At 39.2% G+C, this 27,882-nt stretch overlaps 1 protein-coding gene across 6 annotated transcripts in view; it reads right to left on the bottom strand.

Annotated features, from left to right (window-relative positions):
* The window catches only part of LOC149231065 (Protein phosphatase 2C family protein), a 434,498-nt gene that overhangs the window by 370,367 nt on the left and 36,249 nt on the right, over positions 1-27,882 (bottom strand). For all 6 annotated transcript variants that reach the window (XM_089379112.1, XM_089379111.1, XM_089379109.1 and 3 more), the window contains one exon: positions 16,725-17,311. In XM_089379112.1, coding sequence (XP_089235238.1) covers positions 16,725-17,242 — 518 coding nt within the window. In that variant the 5' untranslated portion in view covers positions 17,243-17,311. The remainder of the gene's footprint in view (positions 1-16,724; positions 17,312-27,882) is intronic.

Genomic DNA, 27,882 nt, shown 5'->3' with positions numbered 1-27,882 from the left:
AGCCAGCAGAGCTAGAAAACTTCTAGATAGTATCTCTCTTCAAGCTTATATAGATAGGGCTTGACGCGTTGTTAGGTTACCTTTGCAAATTGGAGAGACGGAGGCAAGGTTACCTAAATGGATTTTATGCAATGACCGAGGTCGTGGGACAAGGTGACACGAGTTGCGCAAGGCACAGCATTCGCACGATGGAGTAACTAGGTGTACAGGTGTTCTTGCATCCGATCCCTCTCACGGGGTCTGGTGGCAAGAAGTATTGAGTTGGCACCCGGTGAAGCGAGTTTGGTGTCTAGATATATCTATGGTTATAGTTCAGCAAGGGTCGTGGATTACTAGAGGGGTTCAAGGGCCAAACTATTGTTGGGATCCAGGTGGGATTCCCCATCACATCATGGAGTCAGTAGATGATGGTAATAGCTGCATGATGGACCCAGTGGTTTGGCACGCACACTTTCAAATCTCCATTAGATTATCGTATAGCACTAGTGACAAAAAGGATTAACAATGGACCAAACAGACTCCATGAGTTATCTTATCATGTTGACCATGAATTAGGACTCAGGGTGATCAACGCACTCCGGTTGGAGCTCGTAAGAGGAGGTGGCATTGGCAGGCCACCCAACAGGGTCTTGTATGGAGATGATGTTCCTCCATTGATCTACTAGGCGCAGGGGTCAACGAGGATCAGCACAGTAGTGACAACCCCATGGGCATGTGAGGAGCTACATTGCTCGAATTTATCAGCACAAATTAGGAGGGGTGATTCGCATTACATTGGATTTTCTAGTGGACGAACAAATACATTGGCACATATAGGACACCAGACGGTACAAGGTGACACAACAACAGGTGTTGGTATTCAGTAGTGTACAAAGGTATGCCGCAATGCACAATGGTTTGTAGAAGAGTGCAAGGAAGCATGGTTGTGTGTAGTTGCGTATGGTGTTGCACAGTGGGATCTTGGAGCGTTGCCTCCAAGGATACCTACTAACATGGACGCCAGGCATACCACTGAGTTTGGCTTACTCGGAGTGGGTGCGGGGACAGATGAGCATTTGGGGACATCATGTTCAGCGAAGAGTGGTCTTCAACTGAGATATCAGTAGATCGGGAGCAAAGAGAGGGACATCCACAAAATTACCTTTTGGTATCCATATGGGCTCTTGATCAAACCTTTGGGGGTCTAGACACCTATCACTCTCCAGTATTGCTTACAGTTGCAGGGGGTTTGGTTGTTGCCCCTTGATGCTCTTGGTACAGGAGGGGTTTGGTTGTTGCCCCTTGATGCTCTTGGTACAGGAAGTAGGGCATGGGAGGCTCACCCAAGGAAGTTGGACGAGACACAGCGCAACATGGACAGAAGGGAGACTTTCCGGTTGCGGATTATGGTTGGTGCGCAAGCTGACAGATAGAAGCTTAGGGATGGTGTGGTTTACAATCACGGTAGCATATTTCCCACCCTTGAGCTCACACTTAAGGAGATGATTGTGAGGGCACTGCATAATGCACTATCCACAAGTTAGTAACATACAACATATTGAGTCTCATGATTCATCAATCTTAAAGTTTCAAGATTTCAAAATTCAATATATAACATTTCTCTTAATTGATCAGCAAAGTTGTACTTGTAAGCTAAGTGTAACCATTACAACAAAGAATATCTAACATGAAATGAAACAACTTTCACGAAGCATCATATTCATAATTCATTACCAATGAGTTATAATTGCCAACTTCAAACTTAAATTCTCATATATTGTTTATAAAAAATATCATAATAAATATGAAAGAGTCAACAGTTATTAAAACTACTCGAAACTAGAAAAGACAAGTAAATCTATTATCTACAGCGTCCTCTTGCCACGAGAAATTTCTAATTTCTGAGCAGGTTGTGGTGGTCTTCTAAGAATCTCCTCCCGCATAGTCCCACAACCATAACCAGAAGGCACATGCCCTCCATGTGAGGATGTACATGGAGGCGGGGTCAGCGAAGGAACAAGACTTGGAACTCAAGCACTGACACTGTTACTAGATGGTGGGGGTGGCATGGCTTCATCTTCATCTCTCATAAGTTCTGCTTCCAGTTCTTCAAGATGTATAGTGCCATCCTCCAAATTATCGCCCTCTAGGTGGTTATCCCAAATTTTATATGTTGGATCCTCATAAGCCCGATCACAATAATGACTCAACAACCTCAAGTTGTTGTGCACATAAACCAAGCTTTCTGCCCAACTTTCATTGAGTCTATTTCTTCTCACATTATGTATGAAGATGTAGGTGCTCCAACACCTCTCTGCAAAAGAAGTATTTACAACCTGTGAGAGAACGTTTTTTGCCAATTCTGGCAAAAGTCCCACACCACCATATGCTTCTCACCATGTGAGAGCATCAAATCTATCTCTATCTTCCATTGCATGCAAAGAACCAAACAAACTAGTGCAACTGAAGCATATGCCTAATTCAAGACGCAGATTAGCACATTCCTCCCTATCAAGTATCAACTTGTCTAATGCTTGCAAATATCCTGTAGATACTAATTCAAGACGCAGATTAGCACATTCCTCCCTGTCAAGTATCAACTTGTCTAATGCTTGCATATATCCTGTAGATACCTCTTGATCTGTATGGGGTTTGACCCTAACCCCACCCCCAGGTGCAGGTTGGCCCAACCAAGATGGAGAGTAGTATTTTGGTGTAAGGATATATGCCAAGGCATGTAGTGGAACATTAAGTTTATTCCATCGTGTACACACACAATTGTGAATCAGTGTATACAATTTGGGATCATCTTTCTGAACAAGATCTTTTATTTGCCCCAACCTGGTATCCATCTACTCATACACCTCCCAATCACTGGTTTATCTGTATCTGTAAAACGAATCACGTGATAAATGGGCTTGGTGAATTCCAATACTTGCCTCACACGTGCCCAAAACTGATCATCTAGAGCAATCTCCTCCACCTGTTCAAAACGTTGCTTGTCAGTTGCATTTGTAGCCCTTTCCTTTAATACCTACCAATGTGGACTTGTTAATTTTAGGCAACAATGGTATGTTCTATGCTTTAGAGCAATTTAACTTCAATTTCTTAATTACCCCAATATCAATATCTAGTTTAGCAATCACATCAACATGATTGTAAAATGCAGATAGAACATAAACATAAACAATAGAAGACAAGCCAAGACAAGAGGACGCAAGATGTGGCACTAGCCAAGGACAAACCCCAATGTGGGGAAACCCTTGATCAATTATTATTATAGTCTTCATTAGATCAGCAGAGAGAGATAGTACAATTTACAGATATGATAATTTATGACAGCAGCAAAAGAGCCCTAACCAGAAAAGTCAACGTTGGTCAACAGGGCAGATTTGACCCTCGGGCCTCAACTAATTGGTCAACTTCAATCAACTTCGGCTCTCAAATAGCAAGATGAATCAGCCCAGTCAAAATCCAGTAAAACAGCCCAATCAAAATCCAGTCAAACAGCCCACCTGCGGTCATCCCTAGCTGCAATCAACGTTGGTCAAAGTCAACATTTAGCCTTGATTTATGTGCCCAAAAATGTAGCTTGCCCAAACAGAGATAGCACTCACAAAAACACAGTCAAAGGAGGTCAACGCATGCTGGTCAATGCTTGGTAAAACTACCCAGAAATTCGGTCTCCTGAAATTTTGGCCTCCTGAAATTTCGCTCTCCTGAAATTTCGACCTCCTGAAATTTTGCTCTCCTGAAATTTCGGACGTGTGGAGAGAGAGAGGCCCAGAAATTCGTACCCAATCAATGAGGAGAGAGAGAGAGAGGCCCAGAAATCCGTACCCAATGAATGTGGAGAGAGAGAGAGAGAGAAGTGTGAAGATGAGTGTGTCCAAATGAGGCTAAGTCACCTTCTATTTATATGCAACATTGAGGATGAATAGACGTGATTGTTGGGATTCTGAGCCTACATAAGTTTGTTGGTCGACCTTGACAATTTGACCATAATCAAAATAAATTCATAACTTCATTTGTACATGTCAAAATCGGATGATCTTTAGATCAATCCTACACCTCTCGGAGAGAGGAATCCAAGAAAAATATCAATTGTCATAAATAAGATGACCCGTGTGGAGTTTGGCCCTAGTTGCCAATTTTAACACTCCCCCTCAACTAGGGAGAACTCCATCTACTAATCCATATGCCAATCTGTACTATCTCTGCCATCAATGCACTGCTCTGCTCTGCTGAACTATGAAGAAGAAGAAGTGATCGAGAATGTATCATACCATTCTCTATTGACCCGAAGTCAGTCCCAATCAAAGGAGAGTGTGTCATACCACTCTTATTGACTCGAACTCAATGCCAATCAAAAGAGTGTCTCATATCACTCTTACTAATCCGAAATCAATTCCAATTAATCCCAGATCAATATCGGTCATCCTAGCATAGGGAGTACGATAGTACACGATGCGTCCATCGGTAGTACTATGGTCCCTATCCTCATTTCCCTACTCATTGGCCAGATGAGAGGTACTTTCCATGAGTCCCAAACTACATGTGTAGGATGTCTCAGCAAGAGAAGGATGAACCACTCATCCTGCCTACATGTCACCAAGGAGTATCGCAGGGGAAGGCTGAACCACTCACCCTGTGTATAGAAAACCACTAGGGGAAGGCTGAACCACTCACCCTATGGTTGCTCATCGCTCCAAGAAGTACCCCAAGCCCCCCTGAGCTCCCAGAGTTCAATGTCTATCTCATACAAGACCCTCATAAGAGGGTCTCTCCACAACTCCAAGTCGTTCTCGGAAGGCCAAGAACTTGACCTTCCCCAGGGGCTTTGTCAGAATATCAACGACCTGCTCATCAGTCCTAATGTGATGGAGCCTTATTGCTCCTAGTTGTACCATATCCCGCATAAAGTGGTCCATGATATCTATATGCTTGGAACGATCATGAAACACAAGATTCTCTGATAATCGGATCCCACTCTAGTTGTCGCAAAGGATCACGGTGGTATCCAGCACATGTCCAAACAGCTCACTGAAGCGCTTCCTCAACCAGACAGCTTCAAAGGAGGCCATACTAGCAACTATGTATTCAGCCTCGGCGGTGCTCAAGGAAACCGATTTCTACTTCCTGCTTATCCAGGATATCGAAGCAGAACCCAAAGAAAAACAGCATCCAGAAGTGCTCTTGCGATCTATCACACTACCAGTCCAATCAACATCAGAATAACCATGCAGCCTCACATCTCCGGCAATGTATCTCAATCCATGAGTGACTGTACCCCGAAGATATCTCAGAAGTTTCTTGGCACCAATCCAATGTATATGATGAGGCTCAACCATATATTGGCTCAATGTGTTAACTGCAAAACATATGTCCGGACAGGAGTTTACCAAGAACATCACTGCTCCTATGAGTTGACAATACTCAGAAGCATTTCCTAATTCAGGTCCAGCAACACTACTACATAATTTCTTAAAGTTAAGTTCCATCGGAGTAGTCACAGGCTTGCAGTCCACCATCCCAAATCTTTCCAATATATTCACAACATATTTTCCTTGAGAGAGGAAAATTTCACCTGGCTTTTGTCAGACCTCCAACCCTAGGAAATAGTGCATCGGTCCTAGGTCCTTCATCTCAAATTCAGAAGCCAAATACCTCTTACATTTGTGAATGAGAGGGTCTGCACTTCCATCAACTCCATGCTTGATTTTGTAGAGCCACTTAGAGGTGACAACTGATTTGTCCTGGGGTCTAGGGACCACATCCCAGACATCATTCTTCATAATTGACTCGTATTCTTCATTCATAGCATCCTTCCATACTTGATGCTTCACGACTTCTTCGAATGATGAAGGCTCATTTTGAATGATAGTGCTCATGGCGGTCAAATATCCTTTCTACCTGTTCGGCTTCTTGCTTTCACGGAAAGTCCCCCTTGGTGCAATGTGTCTCTCGGCATCTTCGAGAGTCTCCCTAAGCCATGAGGGTCTCCTCTTGGAGGAGGAAGGCTCATGAGGAGGAGGATCTATAAGATCCATAGGTTCATCAACATCAGGCATCGTTTCGTCTTCTTTTGCACCCTGATTTTTGGTGTCAACTTCTTTATCCTTCCTTAGGATAGGAAGGTTGTTGATCTTCTTGAGGGCCATAGCTTTGTTGAAAGTGACATCATGACTTATCTCAACTTCCTTTTGACCAGCCACATAAATTCTATATCCCTTGGAATTTTCACTATAGCCCACAAAGATTCCTTTCTTCCTAGATGCACCCAATTTGCTTCTTTTCTTTTTCGACACATGAAAATATACGGGACTTCCAAGAATTTTAAAATGAGAGACATCAGGTTTCTTACCAGTGAACATTTCTTCGAGAGTCTTGGAGTCCAATGCTTGATGAGGGCATCGGTTTTGAACATACATGACGGTATTTGCAGCTTCAACCCATAGAAACTTTGGAAGACCTTGATCATGAAGCATGGCACGAACAGCTTCTACAATAGAGCAATTATTCCTTTCAACCACACCATTTTGCTCGGGGGTGTATGGTGTTGTAGTCTCCCTCTTACTGCCAGCTTCTCTGCAATAATCTTGGAATTCATTGGATTCGTACTCGGTCCCATTATTAGTCCTCAATATCTTGATTTTCTTCTCGAATTGGTTTGCGATCAAGGCTTTGAAATGTCGGAGCCAGGTGAACACTTAATCCTTCTTCTTCAAGAAGTAGATCCAGGTCTTACGAGAATAATCATCCGTAAAGGTGAGATAATATAAGTATCCTCCCAAAGGGTTTACGGGCATCATACCAAATATGTCGAAGTGGATCAATTGCAATATATCTATGGTCTTGCTATTACTTGAAGGGGATGGTCCCCTTGTAAGTTTTCCTTTGGCACAACCCAGACATACACCTTCATGCTCTACTTTGAACTCGGGCATACCTGTGACCATCTGTCTCACATCCGGTAGGGCCTTATAATGAATATGGGCAAACCTCTGATGCCATAGTTCAGATTGTAGAGATGTGTCACAAGACATGGCTCCCAATGGACTTCCTCCAACTTGATACAAAGTGTCAACCCTGAACCCAAGAGTAAAAGCATCTTTAAAATTTCTTTTCCAAACACGTACCTTTCCATCGATGAATGCCACCTTGAATCCTTTGTCCTCCATGGTTGAAATGGACACTAGTTCTTCTTGAGATCAAGTACATATAATACTTCTTGCAAATGAATAGTGTTACCTTGATTCAATTGAAGGGTAACATTCCCTACTCCCTTCACGGGATAGGTGGCATCGTCTCCAAGGATGATCTCCAAGTTTGTATCATTTTCTATCAAATTAGAGAGGGCTTCCATGTATCTGGTGAAGTGCCTTGAGGCACCACTATCAATCAGCTAATTTCCCAAAGTGTCCGGAGGAGAGGCAGTGGAGAGAGTCGATATAAGATAGTACCCTTTTTTCTTATTGTTAACAACATTTGATTCTTCATACATGGAGTTCCTTGATTTCTTGGAGGGTCGACAATTTCCTTAATCTCCCGCATTCCTTTTTCCTTTGCCATTGGACCTGCCATTCCTTTGATCGTTGTTGTTGAATTTGCCCCTGGAATGATTGTGATCATCATCATGCAATGTTTTCCTTCTATTTGGACACTCCCTTGCATAGGGGCCACACTTATTGCAAATAAAGCACTTGCCCTTCCTTCCTCCATTACATCCAGGCTTTCCACAGAAATGACCTTTAGACCTTGCATTATTTCTCCTTTTGGCATGAGCAAAGAATGCAATGGGATTGCTTCCATTAGAAAGCATTTCTTGCTCCACCTTTCTTGTTTCTTCTTGAATGCATCTCGACATCAATTCTTCAAACCCTAAAATTCGATCATTGTTGAGGATGGTGGTTCTAAATACATACCACTCAGGTGGGAGTCCTCCAAGGGTGGTGAGAGTAAGTTCCCTATCAGGAATAACTTCTCCAATCGAAAGTAGGTCATTCTTGATCTCAGTAATCCTCAAGAAATAGGATTGAATATCCTCATCCTTGCCCTTCTTAATATCCTTCAACTTATTCTTGAGAAATAGAATTTGATTAGCATTACTAACCTTGAACACGCCAACCAACCTGTAGTAGATCTCCTTGGAGGTCTTCAATTCGGAGATGTAGGCCACCAGATTCTTGTCAATGGAATCCCTAATAATCTTATTTGCTTTGACTTCAGCCCTATTGTACTTGGTCTTCGCAGCAGCCGGTGCATTTGAAGGAGGTTCAGGGATTTTACCTTGCACATAGTCCATCACTTCTTTTTCTTCCAAGGTCAAATCAAGAGACATCTTCCATCCATGATAGTCAGATTTATCATGGAGCTTGTCTTCAGCCGGGAAGTAGGATGAGGAACCCATTGAACCTTTTTTCCTTGTCCAACTGTCTTTGGTGATTGCTCTTTCACTCTTTCTTGGGCTTTGTCTTCACCTCAGCTCTGATACCATGTTAATTTTAGACAACAATGGTATGTTCTATGCTTTAGAGCAATTTTACTTCAATTTCTTAATCACCCCAATATCAATATCCAATTTAGCAATCACATCAACATGATAGTAAAATGCAGATAGAACATAAACTAAACAGTAGAAGACAAGCCATGACAAGAGGACACAAGATGTGGCACCAGCCAGGGACAAACCCCAATGTGGGGCAACCCTTGATCAATTCTTCTTATAGTCTTCAATAGTTCAGCAGAGATAGAGTACAATTTACAAATCTGATAATTTATGACAGCAGCAACATAGCCCTAACCAGAAAAGTCAACGTTGGTCAACAGGGCTGATTTGACCCTGAACTAATTGGTCAACTTCAGTCAACTTCAGCCTCCAAACAACAAGATGAATCAGCCCTCAAAACAGTGCAATCAAAATCTGGTCAAACAGCCCACCTACAGTTAGCCCTAGTTGCAGTCAACGCTGGTCAAAGTCAACGTTTAGCCTCGATTTCTGTGCCCAGAAATGCAGCTTGCCCAAACAGAGATAGCCCTCAAAAAAACACAATCAAAGGAGGTCAACGCATGTTGGTCAATGCTTGGTCAAACTATCCAAAAATTCGGTCTCCTGAAATTTCAGACATGTGGAAAGAGAGAGGCCCAAAAATCCATACTTAATCAATGAGGAGAGGGAGAAAGAGAAGTGTGAAGATGAGTGTGTCCAAATAAAGCTAAGTCACCTTCTATTTATATGCAACGTTGAGGATAAATAGACATGACTGTTGGGCTTCTGAGCGTACATAAGTTTGTTGGCCGACCTTGACAATTTGACCATAATCAAAATAAATTCATAACTTCATTTGTACATGTCAGAATCGGATGATCTTTACATCAATCCTACACCTCTCGGAGAGAGGAATCCAAGAAAAATATCAATTGTCATAAATAAGATGACCCATGTGGAGTTTGGCCCTAGTTGCCAATTTTAATAGGACTTGATACCATGCTATTCAATGACTCTCTTACCTTCAAAAGGTGCTTGAAGGTGAGGTAATAGCTAGCAAATCTAGTCTTCACAATCTTCAACAGCTCCAATCTTGAGTGACTGCGGAATATCCCATGGGTATTGCTATGATTTGTAATAAATTTTATCATTTGTTTGCCTCACTTGTACAAATCACTAATCCATTTGTATTGTTGGTTTTGTTCTTAATAATATCATGCATCAAAAGGTTCATTGTGTGAACCAAACACCCAAACCAAAATATGTTGGGGTGTTTATCCTCAATAATTGCTCCCGCTGCCTTACAATTAGCAGCATTATTAGTGATAACTTGGATGACATTATATGGCCCAATACGTTCAATTGTTTCAAGTAATGGTTTTGCAATGTTGATGCCGGCCTTGAACTTCTCTAAGTAATCATATGTTGAAAGAATGATGGCACCACTAACAAACACAGCAAGAACACTTATCAATGGCTTGCCTTTTACATTTGTCCATCCATCAGATACAATGGACACCCAATGCTCGATCCAAGAATTTGTCATTCTACTCAAAAAATGTGATATTTTTGCTTTTTCAAGATCAAGTTCAACAGTTCTAGCCTTGTCATACCCAGGGCTCTAGTATCCTTTAGGGGCATAATTTATGGCAGAAACACTTTCATGCCAATAATGTGAGTGAAAAACATTGAATGGTATCCCACATGCATAGAGAAACCGATAAACTTTTGAATCCACATCATTCCTACACCCTTCATCAAGGAAATCCGATATGGTTCTACACCTTAAAGAGATGTTTGGTAGCCTTGTGCCTCCATATCCACTACCATGAGAGGATGTTGAAGGAGTTCTTTGAGTTTGTGCATGTTGATGTCATTGTGAGCTTGGTTCAAAGAAACCCTTTGATTTTTAGATTTGTATGTATTTGGTTCTATCTGTTGCTGACACACTTGCACAAGTTTTGATTCCTATTTTTTTATCTTCATCCCATGGCCTTTTCCCACAGAGGTGCCTTCTGGCAGGGGTGTATGAACCTGTGTCAATTTTGTTGCAATGGGGGCAATCAAATTTAGTAGTTCCACCCCCTTTCCCTGCTTCAGGCTTAGAAACATATTTCCAGAATGGGGCTTGGTCTTGTTTAGTTTTTTGGGTTGAATCATGTTCACTCTCTTCCTCCTCACCAAGGTACTCCTCTACGGGGTTTTCATCAAATCCACTATAACCCACTTCATCATCCTCTTCTTCATGATCAAACCTCCTTCTTCTACTCTCCAACACCATAATAACCAAAAAAGGAACCAATAAGAAGAAAATGTCAAGCCATATAACCATGCTGTTTGAAATTTGAAGTTTTGATTCTGCAAAAAATGGACGAATGGGAATGGAAAATAGAGAAAAATTGTATTTTTTTATTTAGCAATGAACATTAAAAAAAAAAAAAAAAAAACCTAGATTAGAGTGTAGATCCGACCTCTTTGGCCTTCAATCCCAAGATCCAATCTCCCCTTGAAAGCTCCTCTCTCACGAAGCTCCTCTCTCCAAGCTTCAAATTCTCTCTTGCTCCAAACTCTCTTGCTCCTCTTGCAATGGATGAAGTGAATAATGGGAGGGGAGAGGGTCTATTTATTTCCCCCCACCCCCTTTCCCTCCCTTTCCTCTCTCCTCTCCCCTTTCCCTCCCTACTCTCTACTCTTCATCACCAGCGTCGCCCTCCCTTGGTCGCGCGGCCTTTTTTTTCGCCGTCCAGGAGCCTTTTTTCAGAGGGAGCGCTCCCCCTCTGGAAAAACGCTCCCAAAGCATATACGGGAGCGGTCAAGGAACGAACACTCCCGACCGCTCCCTAAAACGCTCCGACCAAAACTAGGGAGCTTTTTTCTGGCCAAGAACGCACTCCCAAGTAGCTCCCTAGTCGCTCCCACTTGGAGCGCAAATTGGGAGTGGGGGCGTGGGGGGGGCACTCCCCCGCAACCCTGGCGGAGATACTTCGCCATCAGGTTCCAGGAGGGGAAAATACAGTATGAGCACTATGGGGAGCCAGTCATAGTCAAAGTGATGTGGCGTCATCATGGTGGTATCGTTTTGAGATTAGCTTGGGACCTTAGCATTATAGGGCTTGGCAATTCAGCAACCTTCAAGGATGAGCTATTTTCTACAGGAGGAGACCAGGCAGATCTTCCATTGGGTTTTAGTTTTATGGAGAGTGTTTAGCTCCCTGGTGATCAGTTGTTGGCATGGGGCACTTCACTGGTATGGCATGATGATCAGCAGGAGGAGATCATGGAGAGTTCAAGTGGGAGAGGATTCATCTCCACAGGGGTTGGATTGCATCTTCAGGAGTCTACTCTTAAGGTACATGAGATTGGTCTCTCAGTAGGGAAGCGTCTCCAGGAGTTGACCAGAGTTCCACATAATCAAGGTGCTCTACTTATTGGCGATATGCATAGGGCTTATGGCAACTATATCTTGTTGGATAGCAAGTGGAGCAAAGGGAGATTCACATGGATCAGGTTGGTTTGGGAGCCCGGTGTCACAAGATTCACTCATGTGATGGTGGCACAGCAACAAGGAGTGGTTTAGTGGCACATTTGGGATGTTGGCATTATTAGCTAGGCCAACCTGGGAGCCACAGCATATGGTGATATTGCTTGAGGACAAGCAATTTTTGGCGAGGGGGACTATAATATTCCCAATTTTGTGAGAGCAAAAATTGCTAAGGGGTTTTGCCCAATTTTGATTAAAAGGGGGAAAATATTATTTTTATTAGAAAAGTGCAACAAAATAATATTTTGGAGAATGGCGGCAAATATCATTTTATTAAAATGCCGGCAAAAAGTTATTAAGTGGAAAATGGCCCCCACCAATAAAATAATATCAAAAAGGAGTCTAGAAGCATGGAGAGAAATTATAAGAGTAGACTCATTTGTGGGGCATCTTTTGACTATCACACTTAGACATTTCAACCTCTTTTGAAATTGTTGAGCACAAGAAGAGAAGTGTTGTTTGCCACAGGAGTTCCAAGTCGAATTCCACCCTCATTTCGAAGAACTTCGAGTGTCTCCCTAGTGAGGAAACTTGGGGGAGTCCAATTCAAGATTTCCATAGAGCTTTATTGCAGGTGTTCACCTAGTTATACACACTCCTTGGGCGCATAGGCAACTTGAGTTACTCATTGGAGGATCACCTATCGTGGGTTGGAGTTCTGACTATTTTGTAGGTGTTTTCTCTATTGATGTCAGTGATTTTGTGGCAGATTTGCGGCTCGAGATTAGCACTATTTGTGCGCCGAATTTCTTATTTCTAGCTGTGCACAGAGTCACTGGAGAAATCTTGCGCAGGGGTAGAGGAAATATTGTTTCAGGAGGAATTTTGGCTAGAGAAAAAGGTAGTTTCCGGAGGGAACTTTGGTGGCAATTTGTGGGCTTAAAGCTAAGCCATTCTTGTGGGCCAAAGTCACTTGCTTTTGGCAATGCGTGTGTCTTTCTGGTAGATCTTGCGCAGGTATAGAGAGGAGCAAATTGGAAGGCTTGAGAATTGGTGATTTGACATCCCAGGAAGGAGATTGTTAGTGAGAGTGGTTTCTTCAGTGGAGAAGGTCGTGGATTGTTTGAGCAGATAATTTCTTCAATAGAACGTAGCAACAACTAGTTGGGCACCCAGCTGGGAGTGGAGCCAAACCCTTTCTAGGTTTTAGCGGATATGGAGGAGAGACCATACCAGAAGTTTTGGAATTTTCTGAGCAGTATATAGAACCGAATTCCAGTAGGGCATATAGCCATCCAGAGAGCCACTTGCACCCCTTTTGTAGGGCTCCTTCATCATCTGGATTCAGCCAAAACCATTTCTAGGTTTTGTGGATTTTATGAGAGGAGTCTGAGGTTAAATTTTCATAGCATTCCAAGGAGTGTTTAGCCCTAAGATCAGTAGGCCAACCAGCAACTAGCAGATAGCAGCAAATTATTTCTGGGTAGTGCGCAGATCACTCCGGGGACACTTCCACACTCGAGTTTGAGCTATCTTTTCTGGGTTTTTCTCAAACTGCATAGCAAGCCCAAGTTCTATCATTTCAACTCGTTTTATGTACTTGTTCCCCAGTTTATTAATAAAATGGCTCAGAATATTTGGCTATTATCTCTTGTGCTTTAATTTGTGGTCGTGACTTTCATTTATTTTTGTTGTCCTTGTACATTGTTTTGTTATTATTGTTAATTTTTCCATTAGGAATATTACAAGGTATTGAAGTTTTGGTAGCATTGGAAGTATTCTCACATGTGGGGCAAGTGGGCTAAGTGATGGGGCTTTGCACCCATATACCCATGGTATTCTGATGACTCATAGTATTCTAATAACCCATGGTATTGCACCCTTTGGAAAAGTATAAATAAAAGGGTGAGTGATTCACTCTTGTGATTTAAGAAGAGAGCATCTTGTGAAGGAGAAGGCCGAGTAGGCCTCAAACCCCTTGAGGGCCGAGAGGGCCTATGGAAGGTGGTTGGCAAGAGAGCATCTTGTGGAGGAGAAGGTTGAATAGGCCTTAGGCCTTTGAGGGCTAAGAGGCCCTATGGAAGGTGGTCGACAAGAGAGCATCTTGTGGAGGAGAAGGCCAAGTAGGCATCAGATCTATGGAGGTTTGAGAGGGCCTGTGAAGTACTCAACAAGAGCAACGTCTTATGGAGTTGAGTGGGTCGAGTAGGCCAAGTTGGGTTGAGTTAGGCCGAGAGGGCCTATAGAGAGCCAAGAGGGCTGAGAGGTCATGTTGACAGGAAATAGGGCCAAGAGGGCTTGTTGACAGCAAATAGGACACCAAGAGAGTCTGTGGTAGGCCTCAGATTTGTGGAGGACCAAGAGGGCTTGTGGTAGGCCTGGAGGGTCGAGAGGTCCGAAAGGGCCAAGTAGGGCTAAAAGGGCCGAGCGAATCGAGCAAGAGCACAAAAACATGTAGGGGCACAAGGCATTGGGAGAGAGATTCTCTCAAGTAAGAAAAAGATCTGCATGAGTAATATTGCAGGTTTGCTATGAGTGAGATACTAAGTTGTGACGGGTTCGAGGTAAGAGCACGAAGCAACAAAGGAGATCTAGAACAGCCAGATTAAGGATGGATCTAGAACTTGATCCACTGGATCAGATCCAGGGTAATTGTTGTATATGTAATTTCCTCGAGGGCTATTATCCTAGTAGGGGAGCCCTAGTAGATTCTGAAAAGAATTAATGAAGAACTGATGATTGCGCTGAACTTGTGCGAAATTGTGTTTACTGTGCATGATTTGATTGTTGGTTTTATAAGTTCCACTGTGCAAGATTTGTTTCTGGTTAGGCACATATGTGTGTTTCAGTTAATTAGTTAATTTGAGACTGTTACCAGATCTCGTGTGTGTGTGTGCATTGAGTCTAATGCCCAAAAATATAAATTGGGCACTAGTGAAAATCATAGACAAGAGTGGGGGCGACTAGTTCAAGATTCCAAACTCACTTCCTATCCAAAAACATGAGGCTGAATTAGAGGGGGTTGTGATCACAATCCGATACCAGAAGAGGTAACTAGAAGGACACAGTAAGCCTCAGTTCACTTCCATTATTTTCAAAATACAAATCTTTTTTCAAAATTCTATCTACTAATATTCAAAAAACAAAATATCAGAAAATACAAAAAGCGAAAAATATTTCACTAGCTTGAGCCTAAATTCATATCTTTAGCTCGCTTTCTCACTTGGGTTTGCTTTTAAGGTTTATCAAATTGGCCCAAGGAAGGTATAGTTGCTTTTGTTGTGCAGAAAAGGATGATTATAAGAAATTCAAGTGGCCATATAAGGGTTTTGCAGGTTTGTAACTTCAATTTACAACAGCAAATTTACATGGTAAGTGAAAGCCTTTCATGAGAGTTTTGAGCCTGAAGGTATATTCCATCAACCCCTTTCATTTTTCTCACTTCCAGGCTTTATTCGAACATTTCTAAAAGTCAAAAATCAAATTCCAGCTTTGCTAGAGATAAAAATCTGCAATAATAAAAATTTGGGTTTTTGGCGCTAGTGGGGATTTGACTCCTTTTTGTTAGTAGTATATTCCAGATTTGAATACCTCAACTATCACTCATTATTTTGAAGTGCTAAAAGATTTATTTGGAGAATTTTGTGATTGTAGGGAAGCCTCCCATGGCTTTGTTCCTACAGAATGGGGACTCATGCCGAGGTGACAGTGGGCATTTGTTCTATGTGGCGCCACACTAGCACCTTGTCAGACCTTAACAAGACTGTTAATTAGATCAGACCAAATATAGAAATACAATTAAGAAGAGATACGTGCAAAAGAGAGTTAAGAGAGAGACAGATCCCTATCATGTTGGTAATTCATACATGGGATTAGCCAGCCACGTTTTTGGCATTAGCTGGTATGCTCAAGTTGCGACTCCCCTTCACACCATGGATTGAGATATAGAAAATTTCCCACCTGCGATATTCTCTAAGGCTCCAAATCTCTCGAAAAGAGACATCAACTAAGGTGTTCATTATGATATTTTCAGCACTTAATTGAGGGTCACTTGGACTGATCCCAATGAACCAGTGTCACCCATTCTCCTGCACTATTTAACACCTATTTCCAGATGAACAAACATATTATTTCTACTATAGGTATCACATAAGCTATAATTTCCCTTAATTCTCATCAACTACACATAGTAACAGAGTATCAGATACCCAAAATATGATCAGGTTTATGGATTTGTGATATGGACAGAGAAGAATATCTTTATCTTTAAATACCTAGTTGATTATGAAAAAAGTGGCATATACTGTTGTGTTCAAATATTCCTTCCCATAGACCAAACATGTACACTCAATACAATATCATCCTAATTTATGACTTGGTACATCTAGTCTTCTGTTTTATTCCTTTACAGCTGCATTTGGTTGCAATATAAAAGAATGCTGTCAAATTCTTGCAGGATATTTTGTAACAAATAAGCCATGGGAAGACCACTTTCAATGGATATAGAGAATACAGTGATGATTCCATTTCTCTCATCAATTAATCTGTAAAACATGCAATTCAAAGCCTTTTATGGATAGCCATTCCGGCAGATGTACTCAACAACTAAATACATGGAAAAAGTAAAGGAATCCATAAATATTGATCGTACAGGTGACAAGTGGTAAATGTTGGTTGTTTTAGGATTCTTGTTGGCTACTATGTCACATGAGCTTTAGATGTGAATATCCAGTGCCTAAAACTAAAATAAGAAAAAAGATGATGATCTTATTGTACCTCAACTTTCCTGGGATCCCTAAGCTTGCTTCTGGAAGAACAACCCAGGCATCCTCCATGGTATGTCGTGAACCCTTATCCTCTGCTGCATCTGCTTCAATAAGTGTGAATTGATGAGAAGGTTCTATTTGATCACTTGTGCTATTTGAACTATGATTATTTTCCACTGAGCTATTGTTCCCCTCTGTCTGTTTGTTTCCTGTGTGAGATTCAACACGAAATTGAAAATCAACCTCTGTAATTCCCTTTGTTGCGATTAATTTCTGTTCACTTGCAGACAAATCAACAGTGTCTTGACTCTCTTTATTTCCTTTTTCTACATCAGCCTCCCTAGAGCTGTCATCTCTAAAATTTCCTTCATTAGCACTTGATTCCTCTTTTAAGGTTTGGCCTCCATCATTTTTCAACTTCTTTGCTTCTGGGGAAGTACTACCAATTATATCACAGCTTCGTTTTTTCTCCATCACTGTGCCATTAATATTTTCACTTTTGGCCTTTAGGTCAATAGATTCACTCATTGTGCCAGTGAGACCTAGGACAGTACTGCAATCTGAAGTATTAAGGCCTAGGAGACTCGGACTGTTATCCTGAAAACAAACAAAGTAAAATCACAAAAGTAAACCAAGATTGTATGTTACAGTATTAAAAATAAAAGAGGAATAGAAGCAGTTACGAAGTCTCCAAATTGATCAACAACTGGCAATGTCCAAGAAACACAATCCAGATAGATATTTGTATGAACTTCAACAACATTCTTACAAAGGTGTCATGAACTCTTTTGGAGCATTTCGCAAAATTTAAATTAACCAAAGAAAAATTACAAATAAAGAGTTATGGCTGCATGCATGCACACTTTTAGTACTCATAATTGACTAAATAAAGATCTTAGTAAATGCCAAATCATAATTGACTGAATAAAGATCTTAGTAAATGCCAAATCGACGCATTTCAATATATTTTAATAAGCCCTACAGAAAATGTTTTAGCAGAACGAATAGAGTTATCACCTCTACTCAATAAGGCTGAAATTGATGTTAGATGATATAAGCAGAGCAAGAGCAGTTGATAGATATCTTCTAAATGCAACAATATAAGTGGGATAATGCTCAAAAAAATAAAATTGTTTTAAACAGTAGAAAACCTGGCATGTATAATTTCTTGGAGAGGTGGCTTTAAATACTAATTGGCCAGTTACATTTATTTCACACCTAATACATGGTGATCTGTTAAAAGTAGATAAGATAAAATAAGATAATTATATCAATGTCCAACAAATGACCAGAAAAGTAGGTCAATGGGACTGCTGAGTACAATTATGTCGACACAAGCAGAAGCAGTGTTGATAATATCGGTATCGGGAAAATATCGGCGAGGGTCCGGAAAATATCTTATCGGCAGTATCGGCGAAAATATCGGCAAGCATAAAAAATGCATAATATATTCATTTTTTTCAGATTTCTAAACATATAAAGCAATAACAACATGAACTAAACACATTGGCACATAAATATGAAGAAGGCATTGATATATATGATGTCAAATAGAAATGATACATCAAACTTCAAAGGCGATACCAAATCCTGCTGATCCCACATAATTGTCCAATCAAGGACTCAAACAAAATAACATCACATATCCTACTGATCCCTGATAGTGATAAATTGATAATTGTCCAATCAAGGACTCAAACAAAATAACATCACATATCCTGCTGATCCCTGATAGTGATAATTGTCCAATCAAGGACTCAAACAAAATAACATCACATATATAAAACTTTAAAAGTATTTCATCATCATGAGTTATAAACTTATATGTAGCAAAAGTTGCAAAACAAATAAAACTAGCAGCTATCTATCTGAAACCATTGGACTCTCCCTAGCAGCTTTCTTTCTGTCTTGTTCAGCAATTGCTTCATGAGCTTTTTGTATAACCTCTGCACTAGAAACCATACAAGGCATCACATCTGCATCATATGCAGAGAGTTTAGCCAGATGGTATTTCAATCGTGTAATCCCTCCTGACATCTTGGTCCAACAGAAGTTGCATGATATATATGCCTGATTTGCCCCACCAATAGCCTCCCCATACTCCCAAAATGGGTCCAAGGCTTTTGGCATATTTGACATTTGTAGTGAACTAATTCAAACCTAGGGCACAAAAAAAACAAAAAATTGGCATTAAACCCCCCAACACAAAATGAAAAAATAATAAGTAATAACAACCTCATTCAAAAAAAATTACTACATTATTTGCATTTTGCAATGTGAATGAAAAATGGCAATAAGAGGGTGCATAAGAAAGTTGAAAAAAAAAAATGAAGCTTGCTGTCCAAATATGGAGAAAACCCTTGCATTGGTTCATGGGTATGAAAATCATAGCAAATGGAAAAAAACAAAGAAACAAAATGTTGGTAGGCAAAGAGGCAAGCAAGCATAACCCTAAATCTATGAAAAATTCATTAACATAGGGGTTTTTAAGAACATACCTGCTAATGGAAGAAATGAAGTTTGTCTCACTACTCTTCAATCTTTGATCCACAAAAAAATCTTAATTGGTGGTGATAATCGTCGTTTGATCTTCAAACCCTCCTTGACAAGCACCACAAAACTCTTTCCCTTTCTTCTCCAACACTCAAAAACAAAAATGAAGAAAAAAAAACCAATTTTCGTTTTTTATAGCCGCGGAAAAGCACGCCCGACGATATTTTAGATCGTCGAGCAATATTTTCGAAAATATCGTCGATATATCGCGATATTTTCGGGGTGATATATCGGCTCGCCAAAAATATCGCGATATTTTCGATATTCGGCGATATATCGCCGATATTATCAACAGTGAGCAGAAGTACCAAAAGGTCTCCTATATAAAGAACAAGAAATAAAGTAGAAACATAAGATCTATATGCTAAAACGTGGAAAACACTCAACTCCAAGTGCAGGAAACTACAGAAAGGAACCAGGGACTAGGTCATGATCCACTAAATCTATCTCTCCTAACACTCAAGGCTGAATGAAGAAAACTCAAAACAGAATGGTGGCCCTAGGGAGAGTTGGGGGGAGATCTGGACTCTCTGTTGTACTGCTGCCAGGAAGACGTAAACCACCGCTAGTGTCTAGGTGACCTTGGTTGCCTACTAGTAAGAGATCTGGTCTGGCAGTATCTCTTAATACCTCTGGAGAAGGGGAATGGTCCCTCAGGCTCACACTGATCTGGAGTCTGAGATAATGCTACTATCAATCTGCCTCTTAGTGCCCCTAGCTGACAAGAGCACCAGAAAGGACATAATCCACTAAACAAGATCTGGTCAAGAAGGATTCTGGACAATGTAGGCACAAAGTCTAAGGGCCTCCTACATGTAAATGCTAGATATCTGTAATCTGAGTATTGAAAGAAACTGAAGAGCGTCTAGATTGCCTTGAATGGGAAATAAAATCTGTCACAGATCTCATAATAAATGGGGAAACGAAAGATTAAATGCTCCTCAATCCCAATCTCTCAAAGATGGCACAGTTGGCATATCCTATTTGATCAGTCAATCTAGTGGTCAATCTCAATCCACAGTCTATGAGAGCCAACTCGAATTGTCCCAAGGGGATCTGCAGGGTGTGCATCCAATGGCTGAACAATGAATAATGAGTCCCATCCCCCATCACCATGAAGTGGTCAGCATAGAAAGTTGTCTTCTGAAGCGAACAAAGTTCCTTCTAAAAACTAATTACTCTAGAAAACTTGGAATATGAAATCATCCATTGAAGATATAAAATTATATTAAATATGTGAATAAGAATAAGAATGATAATGAATTACAATGATAATGAGAGGCTTGCTTATATATCAGGCAAGTGTCTCTTCATGAAGATTCATGTCTTATTTAAATATGCCTCTTCAACCTAATTACTAGCTTAACTAATTATTATTTATGATTATTATCATTTACATTATATTTATATTATTTATATATTTTATTCGTTACATTTCCTTCTTCCTCAAAAAGCTTTGTCCTCAAAGCTTGTCGATGAAAAGGCTTGATCTCTTTTTCAGTTTTGAAAGTCTTTCTCTCTTGAAACAGTCATCTTTGTCGATACAAGCTAATATGATCTTCTTAGTGACAAACAGAATTGTCGCACTAAGAAGGGATCAGACCATCCCAGATTAATTTTCTATATAGTATTCTGATCACTGGAATTTTGTAATGACTTGTCAGCGTAAGACTGGATGGATGTTACGTCATTATTCTCTGAAACATTAATTTGTTGTCTTTGGTTTGAATGGTCCTGATATGTAGCTTGGTTGATTTGTCTACTCTCGTGATTCAGATGCCGATATAAAGTTTTTAGATTTTCTTTTGGTGAAGATGTTGTTGAATTGGTTATGGAACATTCACTTGGGATGTCCATTGTTTGAACTGCAACATCTAAGCGTGTCGTTTCTTCAACTGACTTGTCTTCTTGAGTTGTCATATTCACGGGATCGGTATTCGTTCCCTTATTTTCAACTTGAACGGTTGCAACTGGAGATTCTGATACTTCTACTTGAGTGACTTGTTCCAACTTATCTTTTAATGCTTTCTTATCCTCCTTAAGTTTCTTAGTTTGATTGAGCAGACTTTGATTATGGTTTCTCAGACATAAAATTTCTTCGGTTTTTGATTCATCAACCTTATTTTCAGTGTTTTGAATTTTAAGTTTTTCATCTTTTAGATCTCTGATTTGTTCTAATAAATTTTTATTAAGGTTCTTTAAACGCAAATTTTCCTCTTCTTGTTCTGATAAATGCTACTTGAGTTCTTTCTTTGAGACTTTAGTCTTCTTTACTTGTGCCAATAATTTTTCGACGTGCTCCTTGAGACGAGAAATTTCTTCGTCCTTTTCCATTATTTCTTTGTAATGTATATCCACAAGATTTTTATGTTCGCATTCTAACACTTCCTTGCTTTGTTGAATCTTGGCTATTTTGTCATTCTCTTGATCTTTTAGCTGCACTTTCTCGGTACACTGGATAACATCATTCTATGGAAATGATGATGGATATAGAGAATCGAAGAAGAAATTCATTCTCTTTCTCTCCTCAGCCCGTTGCTCCATTCTTGTAATTAATTGTTCTATATCTCTTGCGATTGATTGTTTTTGTTCCCAACTCAGGGATTCCATATTTTTTTCTTTTTTTCTTTTTTTTTTAAATTTACTTCTCTTTTTTTTTAAATACCTTTAAAGCTTTATTACTCCTTCAAAACTTATCGTTTATCTCTCTCACTTTCTGTTAAATAAAACTGAACCCTAAACTTTATATTCCTTTATCCCTTACTTATATCTTTTGCCAATTCTACCCTTTTTTTTTACTCTCTTTTTATATAATTTCTCTCTTTTTTTATATGATATATTCTCTCTCCTCTTTTTTTATTTATTTATTTTTTTATTATATAATTTCTCTCTTCTTTTTTTTTACTCTTTTTATAAAAATTTTATATAATAATAATTTTTTTAATATATATAATTATAAATTATATATATTATATAATTTTAATTTACATATATTATAAAATTATAATTATACAAAATTTATATATAATTTTTTTGAGACCCGCTTTTCCTTTTATATGTAACTATATAAGGCTTATATAGTATCCCTTTTTATAATTATAATAATATTTCTTTTTCTCAGAAAATTTGGATGAGACCTGACTCACTCTTGGTACTGTCACAATCTTTAGATTTGAACGATTAAAATTATTTAGATCACACCCTTTTTCTCCAATGTTATCAAAATATCTTTTATTTTTAAAATACCATGGGTTGTTTTTAAAACCTCCTGTAAAAAGTAATATTTACCTTTCACATAAGAGCTTTTGTATCCTTGTTTTTTCTTTAACTTTTAAAATACCATGGGTTGTTTTTAAAACCTCCGTTAAAATGTTCTCCACGTAAAAAGTAAAACGTATTCCTTTTGTTTTTTGTTTTTGTTTTTTTCCTTTAACTTTTTAAAATACCATGTGTTGTTTTTTACACCACGGGCTTCTCCACGTAAAAAGTTTTAAATATACTTGGTATGAGATTTTGTATCCGTTTTGTTTTTTTCTTTTACTTTTTTCTTCTTCTTCTTTTTTTAATTTATTTACTTATATATTTTTTTTTGTTAATTTTTTTTATGGCCAAAGACCTAGAAAAACGGAGAAAAGGAGAAACTCCCAAATATTGAGCAAAATGCTTCAATTATACGACAACAAGGTTGACGAATTTCGATAGTCAAAGACTTGGATAGGGATCTGTGCACCGATTAAGCAACCTAGAGGACCGAACTGCTTTGATACCAAATGAATACCCAATGAAGCGAACAAAGTTCCTTCTAAAAACTAATTACTCTAGAAAACTTGGAATATGAAATCATCCATTGAGGATATAAATATTATATTAAATATGTGAATAAGAATAAGAATGATAATGAATTACAATGATAACGAGAGGCTTGCTTATATATCAGGCAAGTGTCTCTTCATGAAGATTCATGTCTTATTTAGACATGCCTCTTCAACCTAATTACTACCTTAACTAATTATTATTTATGATTATTATCATTTACATTATATTTATATTATTTATATCGAACTGCTCTGATACCAAATGAATACCCAATGAAGTGAACAAAGTTCCTTCTAAAAACTAATTACTCTAGAAAACTTGGAATATGAAATCATCCATTGAGGATATAAATATTATATTAAATATGTGAATAAGAATAAGAATGATAATGAATTACAATGATAACGAGAGGCTTGCTTATATATTAGGCAAGTGTCTCTTCATGAAGATTCATGTCTTATTTAGACATGCCTCTTCAACCTAATTACTACCTTAACTAATTATTATTTATGATTATTATCATTTACATTATATTTATATTATTTATATATTTTATTCGTTACATCTTCGGGCATAACCCACCCTAAGGATTTATTCAAGTGATATATACATATTTCCTATAGAGATCCTCTTGAATGATTCTATTTGTCTCTTGTTTGGTTGGTAGGAGGTAGCCAAGTGCACACAGGGATTATCTCAATCGAAGCTAGTCCATCATAATACCAACCGAATCAAGGAGATCCGAGACTTTGGTGTACCAAAACTAGGATTGAGACAAAGGATAGTTGCTACAATGGACTCTGATGAACAATAAGCCAAGTATGGATACAGGTCACGCCCCTCCATGGTATCAGTGCAGCTCCAAACACGATGTGGAAGAGAAACAAGGCCAAACATTGTCTCAAGTCAAAAAGGGTGAGCTCCAAACTCTACAAGAATGATGGGCTGCGGAACTATCTACTTGGACCAAATGATGTAGTGAAGGAGGATAATTTGTACTCTTTCTACCAAAAACCAATCAAAGTCTAGTAAACCAGGTCCCCATAGAACTGTGGACCAGAAAAGAGTGTCCATGAGTGACATCTTGGCTAATATGTCCTAAAAATGAATCCAATAACACTGCCTCTTAGGCAAGGCCAAGTACCCATAGCCCTTATAAATTTGAGGTTGAAACACATGTTGCAAACTGAAGAGAGGTCATGTGAATAGTACCCCCAAATAAGTAGAACAACCGGTGATCTCCATCTCCTCTCCTTTGAAAAAGAAATGGTGATCTAGATCAGAGAGGATCTTCTTTGATGCATTGAAGATCATGAACTTGGTTTTAGCTAGGTTGACCAGGGCATCTAGCTGTAGCTACAATCCGTCTGGGGATGAGGTTAGAAGGACCATATCATCCGCAAACATCAAGATAGAAATAAATACATGGTGTAGAAGGAAACCATCACCTTCCTGGATGTGCTCATGCAAGGACTCTAGCTCATCAATGTAGATCCCAAATAGTGTGGGGGGAAAGGGCAACCCTGTTTTACCCCAATAGTGCTCTAAATAAAATTTGATAGCTTGTGTGGTGTGCATGGACAACCAAGGACTGACTCGTATAAACACATGATGAATAACAAAAGGATCCTAAGATCCAAATGTCTCCAAGTATCCATGGGGACAAAGTCAAACAATTTCCAAAGCCTACAAAAGAACAATAAACTTTCAAAGAGAGATGTCAAGCTTACTCAATGTTGAGAAATGGTACCAAAGAAGTGTTTCCTAGTGCTTTGTGCCTAGCCTGGGAAAAGTGGTAAAGTGAACCCCTTGTGACAAAGTGACTTTATTTATAAAGAGATTTTATAAAATTACAAAGTGGTTTTTTCTATTTAATTACTAAAAGTGACTTTATAAAGTTTGAGTGACTTAAGTGATTTTAGAAAGTGGCCTTTTCTAAAACTGACTCAAGTCACAACCGTTGATCTTGAGATGGCAAGATTTAATCTTGGCCATTGAGAACAAGGGTTAGTGATTTTAGTAATTAATGAGTTTATAAAAGCAGAAAGGGGAGTGAAGACGTAGAATTTTTATTTTTTCTTCACGAGATTTGGAGAAGAGGGGGAGAACCAAGGGAGAAGTTTAGCATAGAAGGGCAAAGCACAACACGTACAGCAGTAAAGATAGTAGCCAAGTAGCACAAATTCCAAGGCAAAGAACAGGCATGGAATTCAAGGCAAGGACAGCATGATCTTCAAAGCAACCAGGCTGCATTTATTACAGATAGAAGGCATGAAATTTGAGGTAGTTCGAGGGTGGCTGAGCACTGTTTTTTGAGGTTGTTAGAACTCGAAATTCGAGGTAATTTGAGGCTTGAAATTAAAGGCAACCTATGGGCACGAATTTCTAGGAGCAATCTATGTGTGAGTATTATTTTTTGAGTGTGAAGGGCACGAAAATCAAGGCAACCAGTTCAGGAATTCAAGGAACAGCTACAACACTTTCTCCAAGGAAATTTTGGGCACAAATTTCAAGGGAGATAAGTGGATTTAATTGCTATTAATTAATGCTGTAAAATTCTCTAACAAGAAATTAAATTATCTCTTCCTCACTGGTTTTTCCAGGGTCAGTTTGACCAAAAATATTGTGTCTAAATTTTATGCATGCATGTGTGATTTCTCAGAAAATGTGAAAGTAGAGTAGATTTGTGTGTTTCATTTTGAGATTTTAAATTCAAGTTCAGATCAGCATTAAACTTGATGTGAAAACAAACTTGAAACTGGGGAGGGATCTACAGGTGCAATTTTTCCTACACTCAATATGGCCCTGAGTATAAAGATCAGTAGTCTAGTGCTCAGGTCAAAATCCAACCCATCCTCTCGCTCTAAGTTGCCTCCGCTCAAGCTCCCTAGAGAGATACAGGTGGAGGGATGTAGCATAAACCTTTGAGAATGTGTGACCTGCCACAATTGTCCTGTAATTATTGCGGTCTAAACAGGGGCCCAATTTGTGTATTGAGTGTTAAGAATTAACATGAGCGAGACAAGACAAGCAAATGGCAGAAAAAGCCTTCAGTCATTCTCTTACTTTATATTGATCTCAAGATATGAATTTATAATACATGAAAAGGCCATTCTAGATATAGATCTCACTAAAAACTCATCAGACAATCATGACAACACCTCATCAAAGATAAGGTTTACAAATCATAACAATTGTGTTCTCAAACTTTGTGATTATCTAGGGAGTCACAGTCTAACATCCCCCCCCCCTCAATCACAAGTCTAAATGATTGTACCAATTATTTTTGTTATCTTCAATCTGAAGCTACTGAACTGATCTCCAATGAAGATATGCCTGAGAAACCACCAACATCTGGAAGTGAATAGCTGCTATGTCTAAGCATTCCCATCCTTTATGATTATCATTAATTTTGATTGATTTGAGGAGACCAATTGTTATGCTGGAATTCCCAAATGTTGATTGGATTTTAATTGACTTCAAATCTTGAAGACCGATCTCTGATATTCCCCCCTGATAGGTGCAAAGTGAGAAGTTTTTCAACACTTCATTCTGGAAATGATCCAAATTGGGGCTTTGGATTCTCTAAGTGGTGGTTTTGTTGGTTTACCACTAACATTCATTTCATCTAGTGCCTTTTTTGGTTGACCGCTAACCATCTTTCATGGATATTGGTGGTTTATGGTTTACAACTAACCATCTTCCATGAATATTGGTGGTTTATGGTTTACCACTAACCAATCTGCTTTGAATAATATGGTGTTTTTTGGATGACCAGTAATTGATCTGCCTTCAATAATGTGGTGGTTTATGGATGACCACTAACCAATCTACTTTGAAGAATGTGGTGGTTTTTGGATTACCACTAATAGTCTTCACTTCATCAATTTCCTCCGCACTTTAAAGGTGGAGGAGAGGTTGTTTTATAATTGTGTTGAAATTTTGATGTTCTATGTTGTAACAATTACTTATTACAAAACTTCTTTCTGCTGCAATATCAGTTAAGCAATTGTAGATAGAACATAAATCAAATGCACAATAGAAAACAATCAAGAACAAAATGAGACACAGAGAATTTAGGTCCAATGACCAAGGAAAAACCCCACAAGGGGAAAACCCAACCAGATTCTTCTTCTATTAGATATCAATTGTTCAGCAGAGATACAGAGTACAATGAGAGATCAAGAGAATGAGTAAGTTCACCCAAATCTGAACAAGTTGAAGCATAAAGATCACTGGTAGCAGCAACAGATGCAAACACTGAATCAACCTTCCCTTCAATTGAATCAACACTGAATCAACCTTGGCTCACCAAGTCCTGCTCTTACTCTCCAAGTCTCTCTCTCACAATCTTCTTCAAGTCTCTCCAACTCTCTCTCTCAAGTTCAAATTCTTCTTTCACAATGCACAAGTAGTAAGGAGAGATGATATGAGACACACATCTATAGGAGGTGTGACAAATTCATGCCATAAAGGAGGTACAACTCACATGCCATGAGGTAGGTGCAACGCATGCCTTTTTGGGAAGAGTAACTTATGCCATTATGGAGAGGCAACGCATGCCTTAGAGAAGTGTAACTTATGCCATTAAGGAGAGGCAACACATGCCTTAGAGAAGTGTAACTTATGCCATTAAGGAGAGTCATCATTTTAGGAGAGAAACATATGACTTAAATGAGGAGAGTGTAACATATGCATTAATGAGCGTGTAAGAGGAATCTTTCATGACATGCCCTTAATGACATGCCTTGAACTATTAGGATTGATTAATGATATGTTAGGTGATTTTCCATCAACTA

Source organism: Pinus tabuliformis, chromosome J (assembly GCF_031772625.1).
Source record: "Pinus tabuliformis cultivar Carrire ecotype Pingquan chromosome J, CPIR1, whole genome shotgun sequence".
Taxonomy (NCBI): Eukaryota; Viridiplantae; Streptophyta; class Pinopsida; order Pinales; family Pinaceae; genus Pinus; species Pinus tabuliformis.
This window is presented reverse-complemented; position numbering and strand designations above follow the sequence as displayed.